Source organism: Monoraphidium neglectum, assembly GCF_000611645.1.
Source record: "Monoraphidium neglectum strain SAG 48.87 unplaced genomic scaffold scaffold01354, whole genome shotgun sequence".
In the NCBI taxonomy this organism is placed as follows: Eukaryota; Viridiplantae; Chlorophyta; class Chlorophyceae; order Sphaeropleales; family Selenastraceae; genus Monoraphidium; species Monoraphidium neglectum.
Genome location: NW_014012274.1, coordinates 1 through 14,850, shown reverse-complemented (window position 1 = coordinate 14,850; position 14,850 = coordinate 1). Strand labels below are relative to the sequence as shown.

General features: G+C 68.9%; 2 protein-coding genes across 2 annotated transcripts; one reads left to right on the top strand and one right to left on the bottom strand.

Annotated features, from left to right (window-relative positions):
• Positions 1–857: 857 nt before the first annotated feature.
• On the top strand, positions 858–11,829 carry MNEG_7584 (hypothetical protein; the record flags this gene model as incomplete). Its single annotated transcript, XM_014043944.1, has 15 exons — positions 858–2,273; positions 2,582–3,798; positions 4,139–5,246; positions 5,528–6,124; positions 6,550–6,933; positions 7,238–7,306; positions 7,565–7,640; positions 7,952–8,004; positions 8,268–8,402; positions 8,566–8,985; positions 9,252–9,378; positions 9,595–10,134; positions 10,337–10,413; positions 10,940–11,130; positions 11,541–11,829. The coding sequence occupies 15 exons, from the start codon at positions 858–860 to the stop codon at positions 11,827–11,829; spliced, it is 6,699 nt and encodes a 2,232-aa protein (XP_013899398.1).
• An 814-nt stretch (positions 11,830–12,643) lies between these two features.
• On the bottom strand, positions 12,644–14,832 carry MNEG_7583 (hypothetical protein; the record flags this gene model as incomplete). The annotated part of the gene is made up of 4 exons (XM_014043943.1): positions 12,644–12,778; positions 13,374–13,937; positions 14,276–14,416; positions 14,767–14,832. 4 exons carry the CDS (start codon positions 14,830–14,832, stop codon positions 12,644–12,646), a joined length of 906 nt encoding a protein of 301 aa, XP_013899397.1.
• Positions 14,833–14,850: the final 18 nt, after the last annotated feature.

Below are 14,850 nucleotides of genomic sequence, written 5' to 3'. Positions count from 1 at the left end.
GCCCGGCACGCGGGCACGCGCCAGGGACGCGTAGCCCGCGCGTGCGAGCGCGGGGTATGGCGCCCGCGCGGCGGCGGCGAGCGCGGCGCCGCCGCTCGCGTGGAGCCAGACGTCGGGCCGCAGCGCGGGGGGGCAGCCGTTGCGGAGGTGATACTTTAGCAGGCTGCAGCCATGGCGGGCCCAGCGCTGGTAGGGGGCGTCCTTCCACAGGCGCTCCTGGCGGCGAGAGGCGGCAGCCGCGGCGGCCGCGGCCTGGGGGCGCCGCGAGCGGAGGGCGCGCGTCAGAAGACAGGAGAGGGCGATGTGGGCTGGGGAGGACAGCGGGGCGGCGGTTTGCGGATGCGTGCCCAGGGTCCAAGCAGCAAGACCTGCGTGCTGTCAGAGCTCACGTTTGAATGACCAAGCCGCGGGGTCGTTGCCCACCTTGTCAAAGCCTCCGCCGGCGACGCTCCAGGGGGCCTCGGACGCGCCGCCGTCCTCGCTGCCGCTCTCCCCGCCGGGCGTCCTGGCCCTGCCGAAGAGCACCATGGTGTTTCACATCTCAGTGCGTCCGGTGGGTCCCGTAAGGCCGCCGAGGGCCCAAAGCGCTCTTTGGGCTTGATCCTTTTGCAGGGCTGCAGGCGTATCTGTGATTAGGTCGCGAAAAGATATTGAACGAATTGCAATAGGCCGTGATTAGATGGAGAAGCGGCCCCTGGATGTCGTTCAAATGTGGAGTCCATCATCACGCAAGCCAACGATGACTCAGGCTGAGGTTTCCAACTTAGGGAAAGTCATAAGCTACCTCAGTAACCATATCTGCTGATCGCATATGCAGCCATGAGGTAATCTGATCCATCCAAAGGCGCTTTGCCGACATGGCAAGCCTTGATCAGATCTTGGACGCCGCTGCTGCTGCTGCTGCAGCGGCCGCTGACAGCAGCAGCGGCGGCCATGGCGAGACCTCGGTCAATCAGCGCATCAAGCTATGCCGGATCGTCGCGCCGGCCACGGGCGCGTTCCAGTGGGCGGCGCTGCTGGATGCGTGCCGCGGCGACGGCGGCGACGGCGGGGTGACGCCTGTAGGGCGACGGGTCACCGCGGCGGCGCTCGCGCTCGCGCAGTTGGATGCCGCGCCCGCCCGCTACTCCACCCGCGACGTGCGCGAGCTGCTGCTGTCCGCGCTGCTGCCGCTCGCGCGCGCCGCGGCGGGCGCCGGCGAGGGCGGGGCGCTGGCGGCGCGGCAGCTCGCGGCCGCCGCGGCCGCCCTGCTCCGGCGCCGCGGCGAATGGGAGCTTGCCGGCGAGCTGCTCGCCGCAGCGGCGGCCGCGGCGCTGGCGGCCGCGCCGCCGGAGGGCGTCGGCGCAAGCGTCGGCGTAAGCGCCGGCGGCGGCGGCGGCGCGCCGGGCGGGCAGGGGGACCAATCCAGTGCCTGGCCGCTCCCGCCCGGCCTGAGCGGCGTGTTTGTGTCCGACTTGGTGGCTGCAGCCGCGGCGGACTCGGCGGCCCGCGCTGCGCACGGGCGCGGCAGCAGCGACGGGGACGCGGATGAGCAAGGGCCGTGGCAGTTCCTCCGCTGCGCCGCGGAGGGGGCCCTATTAAATGCCGCGCTCGCGTGCCTGCGTGCGCCCCGCGGCGACCTGCGCCGCGCGGCGCTGCAGCTGCTGCTTCCCTCCGCGCTCGCCGCGGCCCGCGCCGCCGCCGCTGCCGTTGAAGACCCCGCCGCCGCCGTTGAAGACCCCGCCGCCGCGGCGCCGGCGGCGCTGCCTGAGGTGTGGCAGGCATGCGTGGGGATGCTGGCGAGCGGTGGCCTTGCACGGCGGATGGGGCTCGCCGTGCTGCTGCAGCACGCAGACTGCTGGGATGTCCCGCCGCCGGCCGGCGCGGGGCTTGGCGGCGGACGCGAGGACGGCGCCGGGGCGGGCGGCGGCGCGGGCCCGTGTGAGAGCGGCGCGAACGAGGGCACGCAGCAGCGGCAGCAGCAGCAGCAGGAGCAGCGGCAGCAGCAGCAGCAGCAGCAGCAGCAGCAGCAGCAGCAGCAGCAGCAGCAGCAGCAGCCACGACTCGCTGTGCAAGCAGAGGACGCGGAGCGCTTCTGGGGGCTGCTGCGTGGCTGCCTGTCAGACCCCGAGCCCCTCAACCGCAAGCGCGCGCTGCGCCTGCTGCAGGCGCTGCTGCCGCCCGGCGCGGCGGCGGTGGCGGCGGCGGGGCGGCCGGCGTGGGCGGCATGGATGGGGGTGTATGGCTCCCTGGAGGACTTTACACAGCACCTGCAGGCGGCGACGTGGCACTTGGTGAGGACGCTCTTTCGACACGCGCACGCTGTTGGGCCGCCAACCGCGGCAGGCGTGTGGCTCCAACGGCGATGCGCAACAACCCCCACACCCCCCGGGCGTGTCGTGTCGCATACCAGACATGCCAGTAGCGCAGGGCCCACCCGCGGGCCCTGAAGCCAACTATGTCGGGATGTGATGATGCACCCTGACACACAAGTGCATCAAGGTGTACAGCCGCGGCCGTCGCTCGCCACCACCGCCTCTGATATGGTGACGTCACGTGGCGTCACTGCCTCTTCTTGGTGTGAACTTTCCGCCGGCCGCAGGTGTCGCAGCTGCACCCAGTAGACCCAAGGCACGCTGACCGGGACGCAGACACGGACGCTCGGTCAAACGCGCGATCTGACAGGGTCAACGCCGGCGGCCGTGCCGGCGGTCGCGGCGGCGCGCGCGGGCACGGGCGCGGCGCGGGCGCAGGGGGGGCGGCGGCAGCGGACGCGGCGGCAGCGGCGCAGCCGGCGCTGCCCTTTGAGTGGACAGAGGTGCTGTGGCGGCTGGCGCTGAGTCACGAGCAAATAACAGTGCAAAGGGCGGCCATGCGGACGCTCCTCAAGCGGGACTGGCGGCCGGAGTTCGCCAGGCAGGTTCCCGCCAGCTTCCTGTCTGGCTGCCTCCTGCCGGCCCTAAACTCGCCAGTGCATCACGCTGCTGGCGGCGGCGGCGGCGGCGATGCGGCGTTTGATGCGGGCGCCGCTGCAGCCGAGTTCGCAGGCGCGTGGGCCACGGCGGCAGCGCCCGGAGACGTGCGCGCGCTGGTGTCAGACTTGCTGTACGCGCTCGCATCGCCTGCGGCCCCGAGGGAGCTCACGCGGCCGGGGGTGCTCTCATACATATCATGTGCGCTGGCCGCGGCGCGTGGGGCAGGAGCCGGGCTTCTAGACTGGCCAGCCGCTGCGGCGGCGGCGGCGGCGGCGGCGGAGGGGGACGAGCCGCGGGGTAGCAGCATCCGCAGCAGCGGCGGCGGCGGCGAGGGCGGCAGCGGCAGCGGCGGTGCCGACGAGTGCAGCAGCAGCCACCGGTGGGCATCCGAGCAGCTGCACAAGCTCGCCTCGTTCTTGGCCGCCGGCGGCTGGCGGCACGGCGCCGCCGCGCGCGCCGACTGCTGCCGCGCGGCGCTCCGCCTCGCCGCGCGCCTCGCGCCGCGCGGCGGTGCTGGGGACGGCCGGTTTGCGGCTTCGCTGCGTGTCCTGACGGCTCTGCCTGCCTGGTGCGAGGCACCAGAGGGTGGTGAGCTGCATTTCGAAGCCAGGGCCTGGCTGCTAGGAGAGGACGCGTCGCAGCAGGCGCAGCAAGAGGCGCAGCAAGAGGCGCAGAATGATGGACGGCTGCAGGCGGCAGGGGCGGAGAGCGCGGCCGCGGTGGAAGCGGAGGCGGGCCGGCTGTGGGACGTGTATTTTGAGGCCGGCGGCGACGGCGCCGCGGCGGGAAGCGGGACAGGCAGCGGCGGCGGCGGGGCGCAGCGGCGGCCGAGCGGGGCGAGCGAGTACGTGCGATGGACGGACGCTTCCGAGGCTTGGAGCAGGCGAGCGGCCCGGTGTTGGATCTTGTGGATTGATTGTGCTGATCTGCATCAAGTCGTGCCTTACGTTAACACTTGATGGTCGCCGCTGCGACCCTCGAGGCTGCTGTTTGCCAAGTTGTCGCCACCGGCCTGCGGCTGCATAATCATCTGCTCAGCAGCCCTTGACTTGGTCAACCGCGCGCAAACCTCCTCATTGGCGACTCACCAGCCTGCCTGGACGCATCCAGCACCCTTTCAAGGAGCGCATCTATCCTCCCATCACCTCACCTCGCCTCTCCTTGCCACGCCGCAACCCTGCTAGGCTGGTCTTGATCTGCGGCCCCGAGCTCCGCACCCACGCGCGCGCCGCTGCATCCGACCTCGCGCGCCGCGCCCGGGACTGCTACTCCCGCCCCTACCTGTCTCCCTCCCTCCGCGACCGCGCGCTGTGCATGCTGTGCGGCGCCCTCGGCGCCGCCGAGCGCGCGGCGGCGCTCGCGGCCGCGGCTGGGGCCGGGGTTTCTTCCCTCGATGGCGGCGGCGGCGCGTCGGCGGGCGGCGGGGGCGCCGCCCTGCCGCCGCTTGCGGTCGAGTTGGTCGGGGCGCTTTCACAGGGCGCGTTTGCAGAGAGCCTCGCAGACTATGCTGAGCTGGCATGCGCGTCCGCCGGCTGGGACGGACACAGCGGCCGTGGCGACGGCGGCGTGGGAAGTGGGGCTGTGGGCCAAGGCAACGAGAACGGGGGCGGCGGGCTTTCGCCAGAGGAGTGGGCGGCGGGGGCGCGCGCGGAGGCAGCGGTGAAGGCGGCCGCGCTCGCGGCGGCACTGCTGGCGCGCGCGGCGGCGGGTGCCGGCGGCGGCAGGGGGCTCCTTGAAGGGCTATCAAAGGTAACAGGCAGTCTGGCGGCGATAGGGAACCGCATCGCATCAATGGGCGTGCCGGAAGGCGTGGTATTGGCATCCCGAGGCGGCGCCGGCGGCGCGGCAGAGCGCCGCGCAGCGGCGCTGCGCGCGCTGCAGACTGCGGCCTCCGGCCTGCGCCGCGCGGCCGCCGCCGGCGCGGGGCCGCGAGTGCTGCCGGCGTGGGGGGACGTCGAAGGCTGGGCGGCGGCGGCGGCGGGGATTGCGGCCGCGCCAGCATGCGGGGGCGCCGACGCGTTGGGAGTCAACGATACGGATCCGAATCCGATCAATGTTGACTGGTCCTGCCTGGCGGCGGTGCTGGACCTATTGGAAGCGCTGGGCGATGATGTCACTCGCGGCCAGCCACAAGCAGCTGCCGGGCAGCTACCGGAGCCGCTGCTGCTCGCGCTGTTCCCCGCGGCGCTCGACGCGCTGAGGTGGACGCCCGACGAGGCGGGCCTGTTGGAGGTGGTGCGGTGCGCGCGGCGGCTGTGGGCGGCGGCGCTGGCGGCCCCTCCAGAGCTCCAGGTGCGACACGGCCCTGGGCGGCCCTTTTTAGGGGGTTGCTGCTGATTGCGGGGCGCTTTCCATGCGTGCAGGCGCGCGTGTGTCGGAGGGATAGGTACGCAGAATGCAGCCCAGAGGGAGGGCGGGGCGCGCACGAGTCGCGCCAGCAAGGGGAGCGTTTGGTGGGGTGGAATCGGCACGCGACGTTCGCAGGAACAGCGCTTGTGGAAGGCCTGCGGTCACAATTTCCCCTGGCAACTGCAACCCACGTGCACGACATCAACTTCCCTCACCCCTGGCAGGCCCACCTCGCCGCCGCCCTCGAGCGCGGCGACGCCCCCACGCCACCACCCGCGCCTCCGGTCGCCGCCGCCGTTGCCGCCGCGCCGGCTCGGATCGCGGCCGCGCTCTGCGCCGCGCTGCTCGACGCGCTGACGTCGCTCAAGCGGCGCCCCGTGGCGCTCTGCTCCGCGCTGCTCGGGGCGGCGCTGCTGCCCGCCGCATTCGATCGGCCGGACCTCTCTTCCCTCCATTACGCAGCGGCGCCCCCGCCGCGCGCCCCTCCGCCTTCCTCGTCGCCGCCATCACCGCCATCTGGAGATCCACCATCCGCGACCCGCCGCGAGGCAGCGCCAGGGACTTCCCAAAATCGAGATCCGGAAGCCGAAGGGGCGGCCCCAGGACCCCTGAGATCCCTCGTCCAGGGGGCGCTGCGGCTGTCGGCGCGCAGCCCCGCGCTCGGCATCGCGCTGGCGCTGCATCTGGCGGCGCTGGCAGCCGGGGGCGGGCCGCGCGGCGCGGCAGCGCTGGCGTGGTATGGGCCCGAGCTGCGGCAGCTGCTGATGGGGCGGTGCCCTGAAGGCGGGTTGTCCACGTTTGCCGGCTCCGCTGACGACCTGGTGGGTGGGGCGGCCGACAAACATTTTCCTGTTTTGGGCGGGTGTGGGGGGCGGGTGAACGTACCACACCGGGTATCCGCGAGCACAAAGAGACGTAGCCAGTAACGGGTCTGGCTTTGAATCCCAAGCATACTCATTGTTCGCCGTTTCCCTCGGGCAATGCAAGGCCCTGCCTCGCCTAGTTTGAGGGTGTTGGGCGCCTGCGACGGCCGCACGGCCTGCATGAACGCCGACGCCTAATGGGCCCCTTACAAGGCGGCCTTCACTGCTGGCCTCGCCGCCTGTGTCGGTCTGCCCGCCCTGTGATGCGTCTCAAGCACTCCTGCGTCGAATCGCTCACACTTCCCTGTTGCCATGACTTCGGGATCCCTCCCCGCCCTTCGACCGACCGCAACCTTGGACGCATCATCGACAAACACAAACAGGGCGGCGCGGCCACGCAGGAGCCCAAGGAGCTGCGGTATCTGAGGGGCCAGGTCGACCCCTCCCTCGGCCCCGCCCTGCTGGCTGGCGAGGCGGCGCCACGACTGGCCGTGGCTGCGGCGCTGGCGAGGCTCGGGGCGCGGCTGGGGCTGGGGGAGGGGGACGAGGCGCCACGGCAGCTGCAGCGGCGGCAGGGAGACGCGGAGGAGGAGCGGCAGCAGCAGGGGAAGCGGCGGCCGCAGGAGCAGCAGCAGCAGCGACGGCGGCAGGAGGAGCAGCAGCGGTGGGAGCAGGGGCAGCGACCGGACGAACTGGAGGAGGATGGGGTGGAGTGGCGGGAGCAGGCGCTGGCGGCGGGCCTCAGGTTCTGGAAGGAGCTCCTGCAGGTGGGCGGACCCCGCAGCATTACCCATGCGTGATCTGATCTGATCTGATCTGATCTGATCCACAAGCGCATCTGGCCCGTCCGCTGGCGCCGTGCCCTGCGGCGTGGGCCCCCCTGTGTTTCCTCCGTGCGACTCACATCTCAAAGTATGCACGGCCCCCGAAAGCAGCGGCGGCGGGCGGTGCGGGCTTCAACCCAAACCGCGTCAAAGAAGTTTTACTGGTCCAACCCTCCTCCACACTCGAGCGCGTAAACCCTCCTGTGTCTGCGCCCTTCCCGGCACTTCGGCCTGCCTGGGGCACTAGGAGGTGACCACAGACCCGCGGCTGTGCTGCGAGTGCGTCAAGTCGGGGGGCGACGCCCACCGCCTGCAGGTGCGTGCCCGCGCCATTTGCGAGGGCGGCGGTTTTCCTGCATTGAACCGCGAGCGGTGCAATCGGCAGCGTGTTTGGCCGGTCAGGGGTGTGTTCGACCCAAAGCTTGCGCCTCCATTCCATTTGAGTGGCACACAAACAGTGTTCAAACGGGCCAAGGGTGGCTCCCTCCCGGGTCCCCTGAAACCGTGCGAGTCTGGACCATACTCAACCGACAGAGACGAGTCCCCGCCACCCCCTGCACCCCCACCCCTCAAGATGCGCGCGTGGCAGGCCTTGCTAGTGGCGCTGCGCTTCTGCAGGGAACCCCCAGACGTTGCGGAAGCTGCCCGAGGTGCGGCTGCCGCGCAGACGCCTCGCCCACAATCAAACTCGCCCCCTCCTGCCATCACAAAACGCCGGGCGCCGCCGCCACGCCCGGCCGCCGCCCGCGGGGACGTGCAGCAAAGGGGCACCCGCAGGCTCGTGGCCTGCGGGTTGGAGGGGTGGGGACGGGAGGAAACACCTTGGAGGGTCTTTCAAGGCGTTTGATGACGTGTTATTATGGGGCGGAGCCGCCGCTTTGCAACGGGGACTGGTTCGAAAAATTTTGCTCTCGGTCGAAGATGAAAGCCGATCTTCCATCGCTGTCTCTTTGCCCCGCAGCCGTGCTGGCCGCAGCGTCGCGCAACGCGCCGGCCAACTTGAAGCATCTCCAGGTCAGTTGCTGATGGGCTGGGCATGTGCATACGACATACTGTATGTATGTGTTGATGTTTGTGTGCGGTTTGGTAGCAGTGCAGACGGCTGCCACAAACTAACAGACGCGACGTCCGCAATGTTTCTTTCTTCCAGTTGAAACCAGCGCCGCGGCGCCGCGCACGCCTTGCGTGCCCTGCAACAAGTGCCTCGCTGCGACCCCCGCAGCTGCCACCCTTCAACACCTCCTCAAATTTGAATCGCAATTGAAACGGCCCCCCAGGAGGCCGCCTTGACCATCCTGGTCTTGAGGCAGCCGCAGCTGCTGGAGTCTCATGTGCTGCCGCTGGTCGAGGCCTACGCCCGCCACACGCCCGCGACGCCCACCGCCGTCGTCGTCGCCGCACAGGCGGGTCCGGTCGGCGTTCCTGTCAATTTTTGTGCGAACGGGCCGCGGCAGTGGAAGTGGAGCAGGCGGCGGAAATCTCTCATGTTTTTGATCTCGTGTTGCTGCCACATGTACCCAAGAAGACTGGGGCAACCGGTGGAACCCCTAAACCTGCGATCCCGCGCCCCCGCAGGCGCTGCTGCACGGCCCGCCCGCCCTCCGCGCCCGCCTGCTGGGCCGCACGCTGCGTGCCATGCTGCCGTGGTGCGCCACCCAGAACAACAGCCTGCGGGCGTTCACGCTAATCACGCTCGGCGGCATCTTGGACGGGTTGGGCTTGCCTGGGGCGGCCCCTGCTGACGTGGCGGGCCCTGCTGACGTGGCAGCCAATCGCAGCAGCGACGGCGACGGCGGCGGGGACGGGGCCGGCAGTCCAAGCGCCAAGGACGGCGGCCGCGGCGGCAGCAGTGGGGAAGCCGGCGGCGGCGGCGGCGGCGTCGGCGGCGGGGCCAGCGCTGGCCGCGGTGGCGGTTTTGATGGAGGGGGCGGCGACAGACGCGCGGGGCTGTGGGAGGGGCAGCTGGGAGCAGGCGGGGTCCAGCTGCTGCAGCAGGTGCGTTGGGGCCCCGCCCTGGGGCCCTGCGTTGTTGTTGCTTTCCAGCCCTCAATGGCTGCGTTCCCCACTTTTGCTGGTCCTCCACGGCGCCGCGGCCCCTTGCAGTGCTGCTGCATTTCGGAGGCTGCCTGCCGCCTGTGCCTTTCCTGGGCTGGCGGATGGTTCACAGCCTTGACTGTGCACATGACAACCAACAAATCCAGCATCTCCGCGTTCAGTGCATCCTAATCCGCCATCTACTTCCAAATACATCTCTTTCACAGATGCGGGCCTTCCTGGACTCAAACGCTGACGTGGCGCGGATTCGGCGCGCCCTGGGGCCGGCGCTGCTGCAGCGGCGGCCGTACGAGGCCACGTCTCCGCGGGCTGTCTACTGCGGCAGCTCCGGAGGTTCGGCTCACCCTGTCTTGCCGCTTGCAAATGATGATTTCGAGATTGATTACTTGCTTGATGAATGATTATCGACGCGTCGCTCTGGTTGGCCTGGAGGCAGACATGCAGGAACAATGCAGGACATCCCGGCCGTGAGATGAGCCCAGCTGTCAAAACGCGCCATGAAATCTAACGCCCCCGCGTCTGGCGTGCTGGGTGGCCTGGACGCTGCAGGGGACGGCGATGACGTCACCATGACGTTCGAGGGCGCCCCCGCCGGACTGATGGACCGGGTGCAGGCCTACATCGCCGGCGCAAGGGCTGACCTGCGGGAGGAGATGGCGGACCGGGAGGCGGCAGCCGAGATCGGCGGTTTGACCGGCGGTTTGACCGGCGGTTTGACCGGTGGTTTGACCGACGATTTGACCATGTCTGAACGACAGGCGGCGGGCGGCGGGGTCCAGAGGAAGCTGACGCCGTTTGAAAGGGCTGCGCTGATCTCAGATCTGTTTGGGCCAGAGGAGGGGGAAGACGCGTCCCGCGGCGGCGACGGTGGCTATGGCGGCAGCGGCGGCGACAGCAGCGGTGGCGGGGACGCAGCGGCGGCGCGGGGGCAGCGGCAGACGGGGGCCGGCAGTCAAGGCGCCGGGGCAGCCGCAGTCGCGCCGCTCGCGCCGTCGGCTGGGCCGGGGCTGGCAGGCGAGCGGGCGGCGATCCTGGTGGCGGCCGGCGTGACGGCCGGGCAGCTCGACGCTGCGGCCGCGGCGGCGCGAGGTGGGCGGCGCCGGCGCTTTGCAACACAGGGGATCAAGGAAGGGGCGAGCCAGCGGGCGCGATTGCCAGCCCAAGGATCGCCTTGTAGCACATTTTGATCAACCCCCCGACTTCCAACGCCACGCTTACCCCATGAACAGTCACCGCCCTCGCCCTCCCCCGCCAAACACAACACAAATGTCCAACCCAACCGGTCCCCCAGCCCTGCCTGCCGTGGCGCCGCTGCCTGACGGGCGGCCCCGACAGGAGCTGCTGGTGGTGGCCTCCCTCATAGACAAGGTGGGGTTCCAGGGTTTATATACAAATCGGATCAGAAATAGGAGTGTCGCAGAATTTTCCGCGAAGGCCCGCTTCTGCTAGGGTTTGGTGTTTCTCTTGTTTTGCGGGTGGTCGGCCTCGTTTGCTGCGTTGCACGGGTCTGGGCGCCGTGCGCCCTTGCGGCCGGGGCGGGCCGCGGGGGGACACGCAGGGTCTGCAGGGCTGCAGATTGCAGGCGGCGCCTCACCGGCGGCCTCGCCGCGTTCTGCGGCTTGCTGGGCCAAAGTCAGTGTCCCATGCCAGGGCATGAGAGTGCTGTGAACGGACACTCAAGTCCGAAAGCGAGCTCCACGCATAATTGCCCTCGTCGCGACGTTTTGTTGGCGCGCATACGGCTCACAACCTGCCCGTGCGCACACGTCGCTACTCACGCTGTATTTATTTTCATACACCTGCAGAAACTCCGCACGTTCACGTCCTCCCATCACACTTGAAACTTCATATGCATACGCGCATGCACACACGCACGCACACGTCCAAACCGCAGGCGCCCAACCTCGGAGGCCTCGCGCGCACCGCTGAGATCATGGGAGCCTCCGGCCTCGTGCTGGCCGATGCAAGGGTGACGTCGGACACCGCCTTCGTCGGCGTCAGCGTGACCGCGGAGCGCTGGGTGCCGATCATAGAGGTTTCCGAGGCGGCGCTTGTGCCGTGGCTGCTCAACCGGCGGGACGAGGGGTGGGCCGGAGGGCGCGGGCGGGCTGGGGCCAGGGTTGACATGGGAGCGGCACTCGAACGGGCGTCTGTTTTGGGTTTGCGTCGGCGGGCGAGCGGCGGGCGTCTGCACCTGCCAAAGCTCCTGCGAAAGTCTGGCGGTCCCTGCCTTTCCGGTCACGCGTCCCCTGTCCCCGCACGACCCGCGCTCATCCCAGGCATACACAAACATATCTCACTCCTGATTCCAGAATGCATGCACCTGCGCTCATCCCACAAGCATCTCCCTCCCTCTCTCTCTTCTTTACACACACACACACACACACACACACACACACACACAAATGCACACGCGCGCACACACACACTCTCTCATTCAAGCAAGCCTCCTTCCCATCCCCCTATCACCCACCCACACCCCCTCGCGCCCGCAGCTACGCCCTCGTCGGGCTCGAGCAGACCTCCGACTCCCGCAGCCTCCCCTCCTTCGCCTTCCCCCGCCGCTGCTGCCTCGTCCTCGGACGGGAAAAGACGGGCCTGCCGCCCTCCCTGTTGGCCCTTATGGACGAGTGTGTGGAGATCCCCCAGTTCGGCGTGGTCAGGTCGCTCAACGTCCACGTCAGCGCGGCGGTTGCGATGTACGAGTACACGCGCCAGGGGCCGCTGGTGGCGCCCGGCGGCGGGTGCGGCGACGGGGGCGGCGCCACATGGGGTGGCGGATGAGGGTGCGTGTAACGCAACGGCTGCGGTGGCACCCGGTTGAGGGGGGAATGAGCCTGGGAGGTGGGAGGCCGGGCAGCCCTCGGGCGACCCTCAAGTGCTCGAGGAGCGGAGAGGGGCTATCTATTGGCAGCCTTCGGGCTGGGCGGTTTGCTGTCAGGCCGCGTCGTCTTTGGGGATTTGCTTGTTTGGGTCGCTCTTCATCCGCCTCTGGGCGGGGTTGGCTTCGAGCCCACGCTCAGCGCCGGGAGGCGACAGGGTTACGACGGCACACAAGCGGCATCGGTGGCCGTTACAGTGCATTGCAGCCCTGCAGGAGCGCCACCATGCCGGGCCGAAATCAGCAGGGCCCCCCAGCTACACCAGCAATCCATAAGCGAGCGAGGCAGCGGCAGCTGCAGCGGCGCTGCCCAGCGAGCCGACCGCCAGCCGGCCCATGTCGGCAGCAAATCCAGACATGCGTGGCTGCAGGGCAAAGACGCGGGCGCATCAAGCTTGGCGCTGGGCGGGTTGCTGCAGCGTCTCGTCAGCTAGGGGTCAGGGCGTAATGCTACAATCTGTCGACAGAGATGAGGAAGCGGGGACGAAGACACCAGCAGAAGCCCAAGTTCTGGCATTGTGCAGTTGATGCCCAGACCGTCTGGCCGACTGAAGCGCAGATCCGCGCTCCCTCATATCAGACAACTCCCCCTCTCCCGCCACGCCCGCCGAGCGGCAAAGGCGAAGCCGCGACTCGCCGCCACCCGCAAGCGCCGCGGCCGGCAGCGTCAGCGGCCGGCGGCTGGCGGCATCGCCCGGCTAAGAAGAACGCCGCCTGTCACAGGATCTTGTTGGTGATGCGGCTGACTGTCTCCTTTATGGTCTCGTCCCTCAGCTTGGGTATGCGCACCGAGTCTTTGAGGTACTTTGAGGCGGCGTGGTCGGCCCTGTGGCACAGCACACGCAGCAGGACCTGGCGGGGGGGGGGGTGGACACAGGGAGGGTGAGTGTGTGAGGTGACAGTGAGGACGCGTGCATGTGGAATGTGGGGAGGTAGTCTGCATTTCTATGTGTGTGTGTGTGGGTGTGTGTGTGTGGATGTAATGGACTTAAACCCATGAACAAGGGACACACCTTCTCTTGGCCCAAACGCCACTTTGTATCTTGGTGCGGCATCCTGGGGGTTAGCAGCTGCTGGCCCCTCATTACTGAACGCTGCACCTGTACGATCGCTGCGCCGCTCACCCGCAACACTCGTCCTTTTCCCACGCCTTCCCACCACGCGCACACACACACACACACACACACGCACACACACATACACAAACAATCGCTTTCCCAACCCCTCCCGAACATACACACTCCCCCCCCACACACACAAACGTCCGCTTGCGTTCTCCCTCATGCGCATGGCATGACAGAATTGTGGCGGGATCGATCACAGCTCACAGCCTTCAAGGACAGGCCCCAAGGCGACGGCAATGAATGTTGCCTCCACAGCGCTCACTTTAAACCAGTTATGCATACCCCCATGCACTCCACAATTCAGGCATGTAAATCAAGCGCACCTGGTCGTTGTTCCCCATGTCAGCCGGCCCCACCGCTGTAAACTGCCCGCCCCCCTGCAGCGCGCTCACGCTCGCCACGCTGACCGCGCTGCCTGCGCTGCTCGTCCGCCGGTGCCCCGCCGTCCCCCGCGGCACCGCGGGCGCAGGCGGCGGCGTGCGCGAGCCGGACGGCTGCTGTGCGGCGGCGCCGCCGCCGCCGTCGCCGCTGATTCGAGGGTAGCCGTACTGCGAGAGCGCCGTCGCCGCTGCTGCTGCGCTGCTGCCGCCGCCGCCCACGCCTCCCAGAATGCTGCTGATATTTGATACTGTCGCGAGCCTCGACCCCGCAGCGCCGAGCGGCCCCAACTGCTGCTGCTGCTGCTGCTGCTGCAATAGCAAGCCGCCCCCGCCTCCGACACGAGGGCTGCTCAGCGGACTCAGTCCTGCGCCGCCGGCGGCACGGCCCGAGGGGGCGGCGAGCAGCGCCGCGCGGCGCGCGGCGGTGTGTCGCTGGATGAGGGCCGCGGTGGGGGCCTCCATCACGGTCAGCAGGGCGGTTACGCCCGCAAGCGCTGAGTCAACGTCCTGTGCAGTTGGTGGTGATTATGTAATGCAGTCGATGGACAAGGGTTGAGGGATGAGAATGGTCCGAGGGATGAGAATGGTCCAAGGCACGCGATTTTCGGCAGGGCGAGAGGAGGGAAAACAAGGGAGAGAGGAGAGGAGGCAGCGCGCACGGCCAACAGCGGACGAGCAAGCAGCAGGAGGACGGGAGCCGCCGGGCGCTCGTCAGAGGGGGCCCAGGGTCGGCGACAGGAGCGCGCACGTCCAACGCGATGGGCCCGAGCTCGTGCAACAAGCGGAAAGCCCGGACCCACCCCAACCCAGCCCAGGCATAGCGGCGCCCAGAAGGTCTTGCGCACCTGCCACGGCACGCCGTCGCCGTCGGCAAAGAAGAGCTGTTTGAGGGATGAGAGGTCGGCTGTCAGGAGCTCCACGTCGGCCGGCACAAACAGCCGTGAGGGGCCGCCGTCCAGCAGCGCGCGCTCGAGCGCGGCCGCCACCTTTGAAAGCGGAGTTTGGAAGGGTTGAGGTTTGGGTACACTGCGAGGTTCAGGTTGCACATTTGGCGTTGTAAGTCACACACTGTTGCAATTGCGCTGGGCGGATGAGGAACCGTGGTCGGCGTTGATGGGTTGCGGTCGTGGCGGTTGTGATGAGACTTGCGCGGCGTGCTGGCAACCGAGGACGCCGCCTGTTGTGCAGGATGGCGACGGGGCGGCTGCAATGCGGGCGTTCACCACTTGCAAGGCTGCGCAAGCACCAAGCCTGCCCCATTTCCCCGCCCCACGGCCTCTGAAGCGGGGTCAAAGCGGTTGGGAAGCTGTTGGGAAGCTGTCGAGCAGCTGCCCACCTCCCGCAGCAGTGCGCCGGCGGCCAGCAGGCGCTCGTGCTCGGGCAGCAGCTCCGCCAGAGCCATCAGAGTCTGGTTGAGGGG